Consider the following 14,873-nt stretch of genomic DNA (forward strand, 5'->3'; position numbering starts at 1 on the left):
CGAACGCGGCGGCACGTGCCGCCCGCCGCGGGAGGGGAGTGGGGAGTGGGGGGGGGGGGAAGCAGGGCGAGGCTGGGGGGCTCGCGCCCCGCTCCCCGCCGCCCGCTGCATGCCGGGAGTTGTAGTTCGCGGAGGGGCGGGGCGGCGACCCCCCGAGGGCCGATGGCGGCCGGTGGGGAGGGTGCGGGGTCGCGGAGAGGAGCGCGGCGGCTCCGCGGGGTGGCTCGGGGGGTGCGCGGCTCTGCGGGGAGTCTTCCTGCCGCTCCTCGAGGGCGGGGGGACTCCCTTTGTCTGCCACACCGCTGCCGGGGAGGAGCGGGGGCCCTCGGGGGATGTAGCTGTGACGGGGTGGGTGCCACAGGGATGGACGCTCTCCTCAGTGCCACCTGCCTCAGGGATGGCCACTTGTACCTCAGGGATGGCTACCTATACCTCAGGGGTGGTCACCTGCCTCAGGGATGGCCGCTTACGCCTCAGGAATGGCCACCGATACCTCAGGGATAGTGACCTACACCTCAGGAACATTTATATCAAGAATGGCTACCTGTACCTCAGGGATGGTCGCCTGCCTCAGGGATGGCCACTTACACCTCACGAACACTTACCTTATGGATGGCCAGTTATACCTCAGGAATGGCCACTTATGCCTCAGGGATGGCCACCTATACCTCAGGGATAGCCACCTACCTCAGGAACACTTAGCTCGCAGATGGCCACTTACACCTCAGGGACGGCCACCTACCTCAGGGATGGCCACTTAATGCCTCAGGGATGGCCACCTGTACCTCAAGGATGGCCACTTACACTTCAAGGATGGCCATCTACCTCAGAGATGGCCACTTACTTCAGGAATGGCCACCCACCTCAGGAACACTTACCTCAGAGATGGCCACTTACTCCTCAGGGACGGCCACCTACCTCAGGAACACTTTATTCAGGGCCATGGCTACCTCAAGGTGACAGCCACCTGAGGGCCCTTGGTCGCTGCAGAGCCATGGCCACCTGAGGAGCCTTGGTCACCTCATGGCCATGGTCATTTCGGGTCTCTTGGTCATCACCAAGATGACCACTGCATACCTTTGCTCACCTCCAGGCTGCAGCCACCACAGGCTGACCCCACAGAGTCTGGGTCTGGCAATGCATTGGCCCCACAGCCCCTGCAATGACATTTTGGGGGACATTTTTGGGTGGCCACCCAAACGAATGATGATTTTGGGTGGCCACCAGGCCACCCTCTCCTATGAGGTGACACCAGCAGGTCCAGAAAAGCCACAATTGTCTTCAAAACACAATTTCCATGATACATAATGTGCAATGGCTGCATATAGAGGACCCTCCCTTGTCCTATGGGCTGCATTATGAGCGGTTCCCTTCCCGAGATAACGCCATTACCACGCATAGATAAGTGGCGTGCTCGCAAATGGGTTTTAAACGAACTGGCTGCATTTTTTGCATGTTCTGTACAAATCACTCGTGTACGATTGCTGCGGTAGTTCTCGTGCTGCAGTCGCTTGAGTTAACACCAAGAGTCAATACACATAAAAGGCAGATGGCCAGAGAAAAGCACAAATCTTCTGCTGCAACACGAGCCCAGCAGCACAGTCTTTGTACCCAAAATACCAAAGAAAGGACTTTTCCGAGGGGACCCACCCTTCTCGTGCACAATCTCAAAACCACGGATTTTGCACCCAAAAAAATAAAAAACCCTACCTTAAGGAAGGTTAATATTGTGACAGGAATATATGAAGCTTTCAAAACAGAGATTATTTTAAACACTTGCCCTGTTTTTTGCTGATCTGACGTCTATTTCCATGGAAACCACATCCAGCCGCCGAGCTGCTAGAATTGGGAGAGGTTGCTGTCGGAGTGGCTGGCTGGGCATGGGAAGAGCCATTTTCCAGCAGCATGGTGGAGCTTTTGTAGGGTGGAGGGGGCTTCAGATACAAAATGGTTTGCTTGCTTGGCCATTCAGGATCACGCCTGGTACATTTACAGGGTTCCTGGCTCAAAACCCAGCAGTATACGCGTTGCTATCACACACAACACGTGTTTTTAAGTGAAACATCTTGAGTGCTTGGATTAAATTGCATTAAATGGTGCTGGAAGACAAAGAAGCCAAGAGATCGTGTCATCAGCTTGTGTTTTGCTTTATCATTCATTAATTAGCGTCCATGTGGATCAACAGCCTGTTGGATGCTTTAATATTAACGCTTTTTAGTAAAATCAGTGAGCTTATCCTGGGATGATCTCAGGATTTCCCAAAGGAAATAAAGCTTCCTGGGCTTGGGGCTTTTTGTTTGGTACCTGTGACTGCCTTTAGTCACTCCTCATCCCCTGGAGAGATGATGATGAAACATCATTTTCAGCTTCTGAAGAAGAGATGCAGACTGAGCTATAACTGCAGTCGTGCAGGGGCTGTTCTCAGCACTTTCCATCTTATTTCCTGGGCTCTTCACAGGAAAGGAAAAAAAAAAAAAAGGAAAGAAAAAAGAGAGAGAGAGAGAGAGAGAGAGAAAGACGTGAATGTAACTTACCTTCCTTTGCAGACCAGCATTACAGCCAAAATCATTTATTTCAGATAAGAGCTCTCATATGTAAGAGGCAATGTGCTGGGAATCAGATTTGGGATCTGTCCTCAGCTCTGACATTTTCTGTTCCGTGTTGCTTACACGGAGACTCTTTACTAACCTCTTCACAACACCTGCCACCACTGGTTTCAATTTAAGCCAAAATCTTTGAGCACTGCTATAATACAAAGAGGAATTACAGCCCTTAGCAGCTGGAAATGCACGGAGACGATCTCATTTTTGGCCTCATTGCAGGAGGGTTTTTATTTTTGGAACATTTCATAAGACCCGCTTGTTTGTGTGGAATTTATTTTCGTCGGATCTCAATGAGAATGGAGTATATGAAAGGCTTTTATTCAATTTGCATTTGATTTGTGTTTATCAACACTTTTACTGGGATTCTAAACAGACTCCTTTCGGCAAGCCTAGCAGCGTGTGGCTGCAGCAGCTTTTGTCTCCTGGGCTCCTCATCACCAAGAAGAGCTTTTTGCTCTAATTCCAGTTTTTCCAAAAAAAAAAAGAACAAGCATCATGATGAGAAATTTCCTTCAAAATGCCACCATTTAACCCTCCCCCCCCCAAAAAAGGCTGTTTGAAGCCCAAATCTAACCAGATCAGCCAGATGAATCAGACCAATTTGTGCATCTTGGGACACTAACGGACCACAGCAGAACCTGCAGGACATATTCTCATGGTGGGAAGGGGCGAAGGCTTTACAGACTGGGGATTTGAGTTGTTCTCAGGGTCTGTGGCTGCCAGTGATCAGTGCACCTGCATAAAATCGCTGCCCTCGTGCTGGTCACAGCAACTGCTCGCTGCCAGCTCAAGTGGAGCTCGCTCCTGGCACAGACGAAGTGTGAGACCCCTCGGCTTCATCTCAACACGTTCTGCTCCCAGAGAAGCAGATGAATCAAGGTCTCATCCCAAGGACTCCTCGTACGTGTGAATTTAGGCCGTGGCGCGATCAGATTTAGCACGAAGATTAAAGAGTCTCCTCTGACGTGCTTATCGCAAGACCCCACAAAGAGACTGACAGAATTAGGCGACGACTCAGCCCACGGCAGCTCTTTTAACTTGCAAAAATATTTAATCTCTAATAAGGAAGTGCACTTTCTGAGTATAAAATTGCCACCCTGAAGCACCCACGGTGGACGGGCTGACAGCTTGTTTGTTAGGCAGAGGAGGTTGTAAAGCGCCTTTGTAAGTGACACGAGCAGCAAGTGCCTCTCCGAGCCTGGTAACTGGCTCTGCGTTGGTAAAGTTCAATTTAAAGCCAGAAATCCAATACACTGACCTGCGCCAGCCATAGCCACACTTCCATAATAAATAACCTGCTAGAGGAGATGGTAATTGAAAAGAAAATTGCCCTCAGAGGTAGAGAGAGGGGCCGCAAGGTTTTTTCCTGTCCGTGTTTTTCAGGCTTTGTGTTCACCTCCGGCAGATCTTCCTCCCCTCAGCGTGGTGCTGCTGCCTGGAGGAAACGTCCTGCAGGAAAAATTGGTGGCTGCAGAGCTCTCCCTGATCATCAGGTACCAACACGTCTCAGCCCACGTGCAGCCCAGGAGCCCGTGGAAATGAAGAGTAAAACACGACTTTCAGGGAGTGTCTGCCTCGCCGTGAAAGCTCTCCCCTGGGCAAGGAGTGCGTAAGGTAATTGGTGTTTGCTTACTGGTGGGGTTCAGGCTGACGCTGTATTTATGCTGAGATACACCATTAGGAAAATGTGCCCTTCGGAAAAAAAAAAAGTCGCACTTGCCAGTGTGCTGTTGGAAATGATTTAATTTTTTCACATCAGGCAGGGCACCTGGCTCCCGTTGCAGGTTTGCTCTTCGAGAAATTCACTCGAACCCACTTAAGTCCTCCATAAACTGAGACAAGTAAAAGGCAAGTAGAAAAGACAAGTAAAAGCACTCGCCACAGATGGCAATTGCGCCTGCAGCAAGAGAGATGGAAATATAAATTAATTGCTCTGAAATTGGGGCAATATAACCCTGAGACATCACCCTCAGCTCTTAACACACGACAGAACCACACGATACCCACATACTATGGTGATGGGAGCTACAAGGCTCTAAAGAGGGTGGAAAATTATGATAAGCTCCTAATATACTAATGCCAGAGGCTCCACGAGCACTTTGCTGTCCTTGCAAACCATCCCCCAGCACATGGGGACGGTGACAGACCCTGAAGGTTTGGCAGAGGCTCGTGGGCACCTGAACCCCGGGTGCAGCCCCGTGGCTGTCGGAGCCTTCCTCCCAGGCGGCTCAGCCGGGGCACAGAGGAGCACTGCCCGCTCTCCTGGCGTGTTTTTCCCTCTTTGTTTCCTCAGAAAATGGGGCTTTGTGCAATCGAAGCCCTTCCAGACCTCGGCCTCGTCTCCCATCCCAGCTCCCGGCTCTGCAAGCCGCTCCCTGCCCCGCCGGTAAATATGGATGAGATCTCAGCGGCTCGAATTCCACAAGTTTCTTGAAAACAGATGGCTGGGGAGAGGCAAGAGCGAGGGAAAGGCTTCAGCACGAGCCCGACTATTATTAGAGACCGGAGACTTCGCGCCGGGGAGAGCTGCCGCTCCCTGCAGCGGGGAGCATTTTGGAGCCGCTGGTTTCCTTCGTGCCACCAGCAGATCCCCAGAGGCACTTGTGGGGTCCTGGGAGCAACCTGCCCGATAGGAGAGGTGCCCTACACGTGGTCTCAGCCCCACAACACCCAGAAACACGCAGGGAAAGCTGGCCTGGAGGTCTCCTCGCCTGGCTTCCCCCTCCTTGCTCTCAGCATCCTCGCCGCTTTCCCCTCCTGCTCCCACCCGCGGCGCCGTCTCCGCGCTTCCCATATGGAGTGCCGAGAACTTTGCCACTCCACGAAGCCTCTGCACAGCCCAGGGCTCCAAAATAACCGAGCTGCACCACCCAGCCACGGCGAGGGGCTGGGTGAGAGGCACTAAGGAGGGCTTTACAGCCGGGTTTTTGCACAGGAGCCAACGTGAGAGGCACTAATTACGTCTCCGAAGTGCCAGAGTCAGCCGCTTCAGCTGGGATGGAGCAGGGGAGGCAGCACGGCTCTGACAGCCACCTGCAACAGCAACGCACAGGGAAGCCATAAAATATTCAAGAGCGACAGAAGATTCCAGCAAAGACATTTGCTTTAGCTCTTTGCAAATGAAGGGGGGGGGCTGGGAAGGAAAGCCGGGTGTAGCACTAATTATTCCCTCGCTCCTAATTAGTTCCTTGAATGTAAAATATGGGCTCAGCTCTCGCAGAAGCTCGGCGAGCGCATTGTGCTATTAATACATCCCTGGCGTGATATAGTTAAAAATACTGCCACCCTTTCGAGACAAGATGTGGCTTGGAAGTGTCAGGATGGGAGGAGCTGAGGGATGGAAACCCTCTTAAAGGAGTACGGCTTCCCCGGGGTCAAAAACCAAGAGGAATGGGCTTGGCACGACCCCCCAGGCCCAGCCTGCCCTCCCCAAGTGCACGTTTGGAAATAATTCTTATTTTTTTTTGCAGGGATCTGCAGGTGGATTTGCAATTCTCAGGTGCCTGACTTCCTTCAGACGGGCAGGGCAAGGTCAGATTTGGAACAAAAGGCAGGATTTGAAGCATCCCCCCTCCGTGCAGCCACACTCGGGGAACCCACAGGTATTTGTCCCGCAGTGGAAGCACAAATTGTGGGCGAGATCTGGGTCAGACACCACCAATACAACACCACACACCTCCTCCCACGGGCTGCGTGAGCCACGGAACCAAGACAGGGGGGTTATCAGCACCTTCCGACCTCCTGGCCACGCGGAGCAGAGCTTCATTTGCAGATCCCGGTGCCTCCAGGACAAGCAGCAGCTCCCCTCCCAGCTCCTCCCGTGGTTCTGCATCCACATGGGTTAATTCCTGCTCCATCCTGCTGGCTGCCTCCAGTCTCAGGGAAACAATACCTGAGCTTCACGTTTTGCTCGGTGCTGGTTGATCTCTTTTCCCCCTGCTAATTTCAGTCCATAATGGATCAATATTTGTGTGTATTAAAAGAAAAAAGACCGGGCACATCCACCACGGGCAAACAAAGGCAGCCCTTCATGGGGGAAAGCACACATTTTGGGCAATAAACCAGCGACCTGCTGCCGGGCGCTGAAATCAACACCTCCAGGGACACGCTGGTGTTGTGATTGCTGCCCTCTGTGCTTCATTTAATTAAAAATAAAAAGCCCCAAACCCAGCCCAGGCCTCGTGTGATGAACGTTGTCAGAGGGCGGCTGGCGACTCGAGGGGACGAAAGGATCCTGAAGCTGCTGAGCTGGGGGTCTGGTGCCCCCCGTGTCAGCCAGGACGGGTGCTGGCAGGGGTTAAAAAGGGAGGAGGGGGCATTTGGGGTCCCTGTCCCACCTCGCACAGCCCCCTGCTCTCCCCCACCACCGTGCACAGGTGCAAAGCACGTGCCAGTATCCACGGAGCTGAGCTCAGCCTGGGCTTCCTCCTAAACCTGGGGTAAATGACCAAAAATGATCCCTGCGATGTGTTTTGGGGTATCCCAAAACTAGAGAGACCCCACCCAGCCCCTTCCCTCCTCCCGTGCCTCAGTTTCCCCCAGTCCTTTCCCTCCTGTTAATCAGGGATCGTCTCTTGTCCTGCTGCAGCCTGAAACAGGGCTCCTGCTGCAGAGTGCAAACTGTCAAAAAAACACATTTATCCCCTCAAAATGCTCCAAATGCAGCTGGTTGGGAGCCTGCTGTGCCCGCAGCTTTGCATTTTGGTGGCCCGAGGAGCTCAGCGAGCAACACAACAGGGTACCAGAGTGTGCCCTGGCCCCGCTGTGCCACCCAGAGCAGGAGGAGCTGGTGCTCAGAAAGGTGACAAAATTTGAGGCGAAGCCCTCGTGGCTGCCAGCATCCGGGGTTTGCAGCCCGAGGTGGCCTGGAAGCTGGGTGACAACGTGCTGCCGAGCTGGGTGTCTCCTACCAACTTCGTGTGGAGCCAAGTTCTGGTTTCCCATAGAAAAAAAAAAAAAATCGACACAAAAGCCAGCACGTACTCACCAAGCGACGGAATCCCAGGAATTCTGCTCAAGTGGGTGCTGCTGGGTTTGGGTTAGGATTGGGGCGAGAGCTGCATCCACGTCCTGGCTGCTCCTCGGGGCTGGTGCCACAGCCGGGCACCGAGCTCCTCACCCAGAGCTCACACGGGGCTCGCCGGCACACATGGAGCTGCAGGGCTGCACACCTCGGGAAGCCATTGGGAATCCAGGCCTTGTCCCTTAAAAACACGAGAAAAAAAATTAAAAACCAAACCAAAACAAAACACACACACACACACAAAAACCCAACAACAATAAACCAGCTCCAGCAATCGCTATGGTAATTAAAAGGAGGTTTCAACGCAAGTCTCAATTTGCATTAATTAAATCAACCGGGGAGCTTCGGTGGAGTAAACGAGGTTGTCTGAGGAGCAGCAAACGCTGCGGCAGGCTGGGGCTGCTCGCTGCACACTGCTGCACCTCCCTGCACCTCGCTGCCTGCACGCACGGGCTGGGAGGGTCCTGCAGCTGCGAGGGGCTCCCCGGCAAGGAGGAAGCCGCAGGGAGCAGGGGCTGGGGAGGTTGGAGAGGAGGATGGAGGGGAGGCAGCCACCTCCGAGCTGCTGGGAGCCGCACGCCCGCTCGGTGCTGCCGGCTGTGAGCCCCGAGCCCGCGGAGCCGCAGCAGGTCGGCGAGCGGAGGTTGCGCTGCGGCGAGGCGTGGGGAAGAGGAATTTGTTCGTTCACACCCCAGCCAGGCTGCGAGCACAGCTGTGAGGGGAATACAAATGGGCAGCTGGGGTTTTTTGTTGTTGTTTTGTTTCGAATTTATTTTTAAAGGCACCGGTTTGAGCAGGAAAGCCAGTGAGACGCACCGAGGCGCTTGGCTGCAGGCGAGCCCTTCCCAGAGCAGAGCTCCAGGACCAGCTGTCCCCCCCCTAACCAGCACAACCCCAAAACCCCACAGCCAGCGGGACCCCACAGATTAAAACCCAGCTCTGTCACGTTCAGCCCCGCTCTGTAGGGTCAGGCTGACCCAGAGCTGATAAGGGAGGGTCAGTGGGGCAGCTGGCAGCCCAGGCTAACCTTGAACTGCTGCCTCCTGCCAAAATAAAACAAAAAAAAACAAAACAAAACCTTTCTGGCCAGCCCCAGCGAAGCAAAGCGAGCGAGCTGGGAAGCAGGGCAGAGGTCTCCACCGCATGGCAGTGGGGTCAGGGGGTGCTGGGAGAGGGATCCCACAGCAGCTGAGCTCAGGGGAGCTCAGAGGGGACGATGGAGCAGCCACAGCAACACCAGGGCTCTTCCCATCTCTCCTCGTTCCTCTTCTGGGCAAGAAGAGAGCTGGGGACAGGGCCCCAGTTGCTGCCTCTCGCTGTTGGACAGGATGCAGAAGCACGGCCCCCTCCTGATGGGCTCTGTCCCTCCACCCCAAATTATCGCAGGAATCAACCTTGAGCGTCCCCACCCCACCCTCAGCAGCACGGTCCCGCTGCTCCCAGCACCAGAGGCTGTAAATCAGTTAAAAATATCTCTGGAAGCCTCAAAAGCCTCAAAAGCACCGGTAGCTTCTGGTCCTGTCCGTGTCGGCCCTTTGTGCCACAGGAGGAGCACAGGAGATCCGTCCTCTGCCCTCACCCCTTCCCCTCACCACCCCAGAGCATCCCCAGCCCTCGATTAAGAGGAGACGGCGAGGAGGGGACGCGGCTGTCACATCGGGGCAGGGAAGGACCCTGCTGCCCCATTCCCTGCTTCCCCCAGGGCCCTGGGGTTTGCTGGCACCGGGCGAGGAGCAGCTCAGGCCCCCGAACCCAAGGACACCTCGCTCCTGTAGGGTCCCACGAGCTGTGGCAGCGGGGGACAAAGGACGGGCAGCTGGCGTGCCACCACCCCGCCGGTGCCAGCAGCTGCCGAGGCAGCACGTCCTGCAGCACAGAGCCCATACGGAAATCTGGGGAGGGTCTGCGGGGCCCTAAACCAGCAGCCACCGTGCCACCGGGCTGCTTCGGGACAGCTGAGGACCAGATCCTCCTAAAAAAGCAGCCCCTGTGCTCACGGCTCCGGTATTGCTGGTTGTAGAGGCTTCTGGGCTGCTTCCAGAATGTTTCCTTAAAACCACTTTCTTCCCCCCTTTCCCCTCCCCAAATTTTGCGCTTGAAGCCAGCAACCAGCTCAGCTTCCCGGTCAGATCTGCCTCGCCTCCATGCTCGGAGCCCTTTCGCTGCGTCCTCACTCTGGTTCTTGTGGCCCCGCTTGCTCCATCCCCAACCCTGCCCCTGCCACGTGTGCCCCTGAGCCCCACGCGTGCCACCCCAAGGATCCCAAGTCCTCGTCCCTTGGGGTTTTATTCCCCGAGCTCCTCAGCCCTCGCTGCCCCACCGCAGCCCTGGGGCCAGGAGGGATTTCCTGGCACTCCTGGCGAGCACCACGGCCACGTCCCACACACGCAGTCCCCAGGCCCTGCTGTCCCCAGGGGCCCTCCTGCTCTTCGGGGCCGGCTTCCAAACGTCCTCGTGCTGGCTACGAGCAGATGATTCCCTGGTGCCCGGGGTTAGAGGTTGGAGCGGCAGGGAGGTGCTGCTGGCACCACCGAGTCACCAACGCCGTCCAGGAGGTGCTCCCAGCGATCAAAATCCTCCTTCAGGTCTGTGTGGGGCAGAGCCGGGCACGGGGTCACTGTGGCAGCTCCCAGCCCGGCCCCACGTCTAAAAGAGGAGCAGCCACCGGGTGCCTTGCTTTGTGCAGCGAAGCTTTGCCTTAAGGAAAGGGGAGACCCCAAAATTTCCCAACCGGTGACCCCCAACCCTGTGGGGTGCCAGAGCCTCGGCCACAGGAGGACAGGAGCCACGTGGGTCACGGCCACATGGGATGGGAAGCCCCAAACCAACCCCATGGAGGCAGCCCTGCAGGCTGGGGGCCCTCGTGCCCTCCCGAACCCCATCCAACATCCCCATACCCGCACCGTACCGAGGTGCCTCTGCAGGAAGGCCAGAGCCGCCCGGCTGACGATGTCCAGGCCCTTGTGGGGGTCGAGGGTGCCCCCCACATTGAAGATCCGCCTGACGAGCTTCCCGGTGAGGAAGGCGAAGTCGGTTTGGCTGTGGTGCACGGACCCCCTGCGGAAGGGAAGGGAAGGGAGCGTGGCAGGGCTGCTCCTGCTCCCGGCCGGCTCCTCGCTGCTCCTTTTGGGGTAGGGGGCGATCACCAGGTGCCTGCCCCCAGCCCCGACTCACAGCACGGTTATGATCCTCGTCTGGCTGTTCCTGGAGCTCAGCCTCTTCATTTTGGCGATGCTTTCCGGCGTCTGGAACTTCTCGGCGTTGATGAAGAGCACGGGCCTGGGCACCTCCGGGTACAGCGTGTTCTCCAGGGGGAACATCCAGGCGTCCAGAGCCACCGCGCACCTACCCGGCACGGACACACAGCACTGGCCTCGGGCAGCCCCCGGCCCCCCCCCAACCCCTCGGGAGCATCCCCGGAGCCGCTCACCTGAAGCTGGGCTCCTTCACCAAGGCCAGCACGGCCGTCACCCCCCCGAACGAATGCCCCATGACGGCCACTTTGCCCAGATCAACGCCGTCCTGCAAAAAAAAGGTGACCCGGCGTGGCTCCGCACACACCCCCAGGAAAAGCCCCATGAACCGTGAGCTGATCCTGCCTGCAAGGGGTACCCAGGAGGGGCACAAACCCCCAGCCCGATGAAGCCCCCCAGGTGCTCCCCCAGCTCCGGGCACCTTCAGCACGGAGAGGTCGAAGTCCGGGTGCAGGACGTTGGGGACGGGCCGACCGCCGCGCACGGCCTGGAAGAGCCGCAGCGCCCGCACGCACTCGTTGGCTCGCTGATGAACCTGCAGCGAGAATTACCCCGGGCAATTAACCCCCTGCTAATTACGGGCGGGGTCCTCACCCTGCTGCTTTCCCCAGTGTCCCCCCCAGGCTCTTCCTTCAGGGCTGCGGTGAATTTTTTTGGGGTGTTTTTTCCTTTTTCTCTCTGATTCACTCCGTCTGCTACCACGGACCGCTGGAAATAACCAAAAGCCCCCAAAATCCCTCAGTGCTGAGCCGTGCCGGGGTCACGCTGCCCTTCGGCCGAGCCTCTGCTATATTTATAAAAATAATCATCTCTGCTGGATTTATTGTTCCCTTTCAACACAGAATTTCAGCATGAGCACGAGCTCGTGGGGTCGTTTTTCCAGGGGACTATTTCCCTTGTCCGTGCCCCATGCTGGGAAATGGGGTGGATGTGAAGCAAACGGGCTGGGAAGCAGCACCCACAGCCCCCCCCAGCCCCCCCAGTACCTGCATGTTCCGAAAATAAAACTCCTTCTGCCCCGGGGGCAGCCGCTGGTGCTGGATCCACTCCTCCTGCCCGCTCTCCGCCGCGCAAAAATACGTGGCCGAGGCTGAGCCGTCCCTGCAGGGGGAGGGCAGGGGGTATATGGGGGGGGCAGCACCCCCTGCCTTACCCCTGCCCCATATCCAGACCCCCGGTGGGGGCACCAGCGGGGTCATTTCCCTCCTGGGACCGCCGGACCCGCTCAGCAGCGGGGTCTGGGTGCCAACCTGTGCTCCAGCGCCGCCACCACAAAGCCCCAGGACGCCAGCTCCGTGCAGATGGACGAGTACAGGGTGCTGTGAAGGGTCCCAATGGGGTCAGGGCTCCCACTTGGGGTCCCCGTCCCGGCTCCAGCCCTAAATCCCAACCCCAGCCCGTCCTCCTACCGAAAAGCCCCCAGGCCGTGGGAGAAGATGACCAGCGGGTAGCCGCCGCTGCGGGGTTTGAAGGGCCCCTTCCAGCTCACCGGCACCCTACAGGAGCCTGCGGGGAAGAGAAGAGACCCCCAAAAAAACGGGGGGGACGGGCAGCGGGGTGCTGATCCCACAGCGGGACCCCGCTCGGCCCCGTCACCACCCGCAGCACCCTCCCCGCATCCCCTTGGGGATGGGGTTTGTGGCCTCAAATCCCAAAAGGAGTGGGGTCCCAGGGCACGGGTGGCACCCGGGCTGGGGTCGGGGTGCCGGGTGCCCCCTTACCGAAGGCGACGTGGAGCAGGGGAGCGCCCCAGCGGGGGCTGCGGCCGCGGAATTGGGCCAGGCCCCGGCTGTACTCGTAGCGGGGGATCCAGCGGGGCCGCTCGGCCCCCACCCGGGGCTCACAGGGGTAGAAGAGGCGGAGGAAGAGCCCCTGGGGGACAGAGGGGACAGGGGGGGGACAGCGTGGGGACACTGGGGGCTGTGCCCTGCGCCCCTCACAGACGTGGGACATCCTTGGCGAGCTCAGGCTGCTCGTCCCCGTCCCCATCCCTGTCCCCATCCCTGTCCCCATCCCCGTCCCGTACCTGCCGTGTGTGTCCCACCATGACGTCCACGCAGCCCACGCCGTGGGGTCCCTTTCCCGGGGGCAGCGCCAGCGACTGCTCCCCCCCCATGGCCCCTGGCTGCAGGCAATGGGTCAGGGGCCGTGTCCCGCACCCCGAACCCCGCTCAGCCTCCCCCTTTCCCCCAGCACCTCCCCATCACCGAAACCGCCGGGGTGCTGCTATGGGGGGGTTCTGGCCCCATTCCCAATGGGGCTGAGGGTTTTTAACCCGTCCCCTGCCCCATTTGCCCCCCGCTGCCCCCATCCCCGTCCCCGTCCCACCCCACAGCCTGGCCGGGCCCTACAAGGGGAGCGTGAGCAAGAGGGCAGCGTGGGGCTGGGGGGGCTCAGAGCCCCCTGGGGACACCCCTGGGGACATGGGGGGGGGGACATGGGGGGCACAGCCCTGTCCCCATCCCCCCCCCGCAGAACTACAGCTCCCAGCATGCCCCTGGCTGGGGACTACAGCTCCCAGCATGCCTTGCAACCCCCCCCCTCCTCCCCCCCGCATTGCACAGCCCTGCCTGCAGCTCCCAGGGCTCCCCCCAGTGCTCCCAGTTACCAGTGCAAAGCCCAGGGCGCTCCCAGTGCTCCCAGTGCCCCCCGGAGTTCCCAGTGCCCCCCATATCTCCCAGTGCCCCCCCTATAGCTCCCAGTACCCCCCCATAATTCCCAGTATCCCCCACAGCTCCCAGTACCCCCCCCCATTGCTCCCAGTGCCCCCCAGAGCTCCCAGTACTCCCCCATAACTCCCAGTACTCCCCATAGCTACCACTGCGCCCCCACTGATCCCAGTGCCCCCCCCCCCAATAGCTCCCAGTGCCCTCCTATAGCTCCCAGTATCCCCCCCTGGCTCCCAGTGCCCCCCCATAACTCCCACTGCCCCAGTAACTCCCAGTGACCCCTGTCCCAGTTCCTCCTCTGGCTCCCAGTGCCCCTCCCACAGCCCCCTGAGCTCCCAGTTTCCCTCTGTGCCCCCCAGCTCCAGCATCCCCCCCTGCACCAGTATCCCCCAGTACCCCCCCAGCACTCCCCACGGTCACCAGTGCAGGGGGACACAGCTCCCAGCACACACCAGTGCTCCCAGTACTACAGCTCCCAGTGCCACGCGTGGGCGGGGACTACAGCTCCCAGTAGCCACCAGTGCGGGACACAGTGCCCAGTGCTCCCAGTGCAAAACCAGAGCTCCCAGTGCAAAACCAGTGCAAAACCAGAGCTCCCTGTGCAAAACCGGAGCTCCCGGTGCCACCAGTGGAAAACCAGAGCTCCCAGTGCAAAACCGGAGCTCCCAGTGGGAAACCAGTGCAAAACCAGAGCTCCCAGTGCAAAACCGGATCTCCCAGTGGGAAACCAGAACTCACAGTGCAAACCCAGTGCAAAACCAGAGCTCCCAGTGCAAAACCGGAGCTCCCAGTGCAAAACCAGAACTCCCAGTGTAAATCCAGTGCAAAACCAGAGCTCCCAGTGCAAAACCAGTACAAAAGCATAGCTTCCAGTGCAAAACCGGTACAAAACCAGAACTCCCAGCGCAAAACCAGAGCTCCCAGTACAAAACCAGTACAAAACCAGAGCTCCCAGTACAAAACCAGTACAAAACCAGTGCTCCCAGTGCCCCACTCACCCCCAGTCCCCCCAACCTGTGGGGTTGCCGTGCCCTGCCCGCCCTGCAGCCGGGGCTGGGACGGTCCCCACGGTCCCCACGCCCCCCCCCCAGGGTCCCCACGCTCCCCCCACGCCCCCCACGCGTGGGTCCCGCTCCTCCCCCCCCTCTCCGTGCTCTGGCTCCCTCCCCCCCCCTCCACCCCCCCCCCCCGCCGCAATCCCCTGGGGATTAAAACTCGCCGCGGGGCCGAGCTGTGCCCTGGGCCGGGCAAAGAGCCAAAGCCTGGGTTAAAAATACCCTAAAACCCCCTAAAACCCCCTAAATCCACCCAAAAGCCCCGCCAA

At 58.5% G+C, this 14,873-nt stretch overlaps 1 protein-coding gene and 1 long non-coding RNA gene across 7 annotated transcripts; one reads left to right on the forward strand and one right to left on the reverse strand.

The window, feature by feature from the left end:
- Positions 1–231: 231 nt before the first annotated feature.
- LOC139999404 (uncharacterized) lies at positions 232–6,286 on the forward strand. The gene is made up of 3 exons (XR_011804855.1): positions 232–348; positions 3,987–4,217; positions 6,074–6,286. It is a non-coding gene; the product is annotated as an uncharacterized lncRNA (long non-coding RNA).
- Positions 4,382–14,049, reverse strand: PAFAH2 (platelet activating factor acetylhydrolase 2). 6 transcript variants are annotated; one of them, XR_011804854.1, is made up of 13 exons: positions 13,970–14,034; positions 12,907–13,005; positions 12,602–12,752; positions 12,290–12,386; positions 12,131–12,199; positions 11,867–11,981; positions 11,302–11,415; positions 11,057–11,148; positions 10,801–10,971; positions 10,535–10,683; positions 7,591–7,807; positions 6,280–6,539; positions 4,382–5,636 (listed from the first exon to the last, which is right to left on the reverse strand). XR_011804854.1 is itself a non-coding variant. In XM_038167200.2 (11 exons), the coding sequence occupies exons 2-11, from the start codon at positions 12,994–12,996 to the stop codon at positions 10,119–10,121; spliced, it is 1,143 nt and encodes a 380-aa protein (XP_038023128.2). In that variant the 5' UTR covers positions 12,997–13,005; positions 14,002–14,049; the 3' UTR covers positions 9,894–10,118. The 6 variants fall into 6 exon arrangements, 4 of the variants coding, with proteins under 4 accessions (XP_038023128.2, XP_038023126.2, XP_038023125.2 ...); XR_011804853.1 differs by having other exon boundaries at positions 6,280–7,037; XM_038167200.2 differs by lacking the exons at positions 4,382–5,636; positions 6,280–6,539; positions 7,591–7,807 and adding an exon at positions 9,894–10,213 and having other exon boundaries at positions 14,002–14,049.
- Between the last annotated feature and the right edge of the window lie 824 nt (positions 14,050–14,873).

Source organism: Anas platyrhynchos, chromosome 24 (genome assembly GCF_047663525.1).
Source record: "Anas platyrhynchos isolate ZD024472 breed Pekin duck chromosome 24, IASCAAS_PekinDuck_T2T, whole genome shotgun sequence".
In the NCBI taxonomy this organism is placed as follows: domain Eukaryota; kingdom Metazoa; phylum Chordata; class Aves; order Anseriformes; family Anatidae; genus Anas; species Anas platyrhynchos.